The sequence below is a fragment of the Acyrthosiphon pisum genome, unplaced genomic scaffold, assembly GCF_005508785.2.
Source record: "Acyrthosiphon pisum isolate AL4f unplaced genomic scaffold, pea_aphid_22Mar2018_4r6ur Scaffold_6370;HRSCAF=6934, whole genome shotgun sequence".
Classification (NCBI taxonomy): domain Eukaryota; kingdom Metazoa; phylum Arthropoda; class Insecta; order Hemiptera; family Aphididae; genus Acyrthosiphon; species Acyrthosiphon pisum.
This window is the reverse complement of record NW_021776120.1, coordinates 1-1,120: the sequence shown is the minus strand read 5'-3', so window position 1 is coordinate 1,120 and position 1,120 is coordinate 1. Positions and strand designations below refer to the sequence as shown.

Genomic DNA, 1,120 nt, shown 5'->3' with positions numbered 1-1,120 from the left:
AATATTTTAATACTTCACAGGACTTGGAAATAATGTGCCAGTCTTCATTGGTCAAATAAACATTATAATTACACTCTACTATTATGGAAGAAAGAGGAACTTTAAGATTCTGAATACGCTGAAACATCTCATACGTTGAGTTCCAACGTGTAACGACGTCCTGGATGAGCATTAGAGGTGGTGTTAAGCCCAATTGCTCTTGCATAGCTTGAAGTTTTTCAGCTGCCTGTGGACTTCTCTTAAAATGTCCAACAATTCCTCTTACTTTATCTCTTGTTTCAGATATTGACTTAAGGGCAGTTTATACTGCCAAATTTAAACTGTGGGCAAAGCAACCTACATGCCTCCAACCACATAAACTGACAGCATTAACAATATTATATGCATTGTCAGTTGTACATGCTGCAATGTTATTTTCCAAGCCCCATTTCTTTATGACTGCCAATAAATCATTTTTAAAATTTTCTGAAGAGTGTGATTCAGAATTTTTGAAACAAGAAAGAAGATAGGATTTTAATTCACATTCATTATTAATAAAATGGCATGTGACAGCAATATAATTTTCATTTTTAATAGAAGTCCAACTATCGGTGGTAATGCTTACATATTTTGCCTGGTCTTTTATGTCTTGTTTCACTTTATCATGTATTTCATTATACATTATAGGTAATAATGATTTCGACAATGTTTTTCTCGATGGAAGTGTATAACCGGGATTTAACAAATTTAAAAGTTTTACAAACTCTCTATCTTCAACAATACTGAAGGGATAATATTCTTTCACTATCATTTTCAGAACTTGTTGATCTATAATTTTACGGCGTGATGCACCAATAGGCTTAGATAAATATTGAGTAATGGGATTATTCACAAATCTAGAACTTTGAGGACGAATTGCATGTTCATTAGATGGAATTTGTAAGGATGTTTCAGTTTGGTTTACCACTAGGTTAGTTGTTGAAATAATTGTATTCTAAAAATATATATATATATTATTTAATATTAGTATAACAGTTTAAGTAATTATTTAGTATTTATGTTGTCCTAACTAATAAAAATAAATAAAAAACTTATTAATTGAAATAATTTAGTTATTTATTTAAAATAATTTTATTTTATT

At 29.6% G+C, this 1,120-nt stretch overlaps 1 protein-coding gene across 1 annotated transcript; it reads right to left on the bottom strand.

The window, feature by feature from the left end:
* Positions 1-134: 134 nt before the first annotated feature.
* Positions 135-973, bottom strand: LOC107885677 (zinc finger BED domain-containing protein 1-like; the record flags this gene model as incomplete). Its single annotated transcript, XM_016809352.1, has 2 exons — positions 135-289; positions 365-973. Coding segments are annotated over 2 exons (764 nt in total), but the record flags the coding sequence as incomplete, so codon positions are not given.
* Positions 974-1,120: the final 147 nt, after the last annotated feature.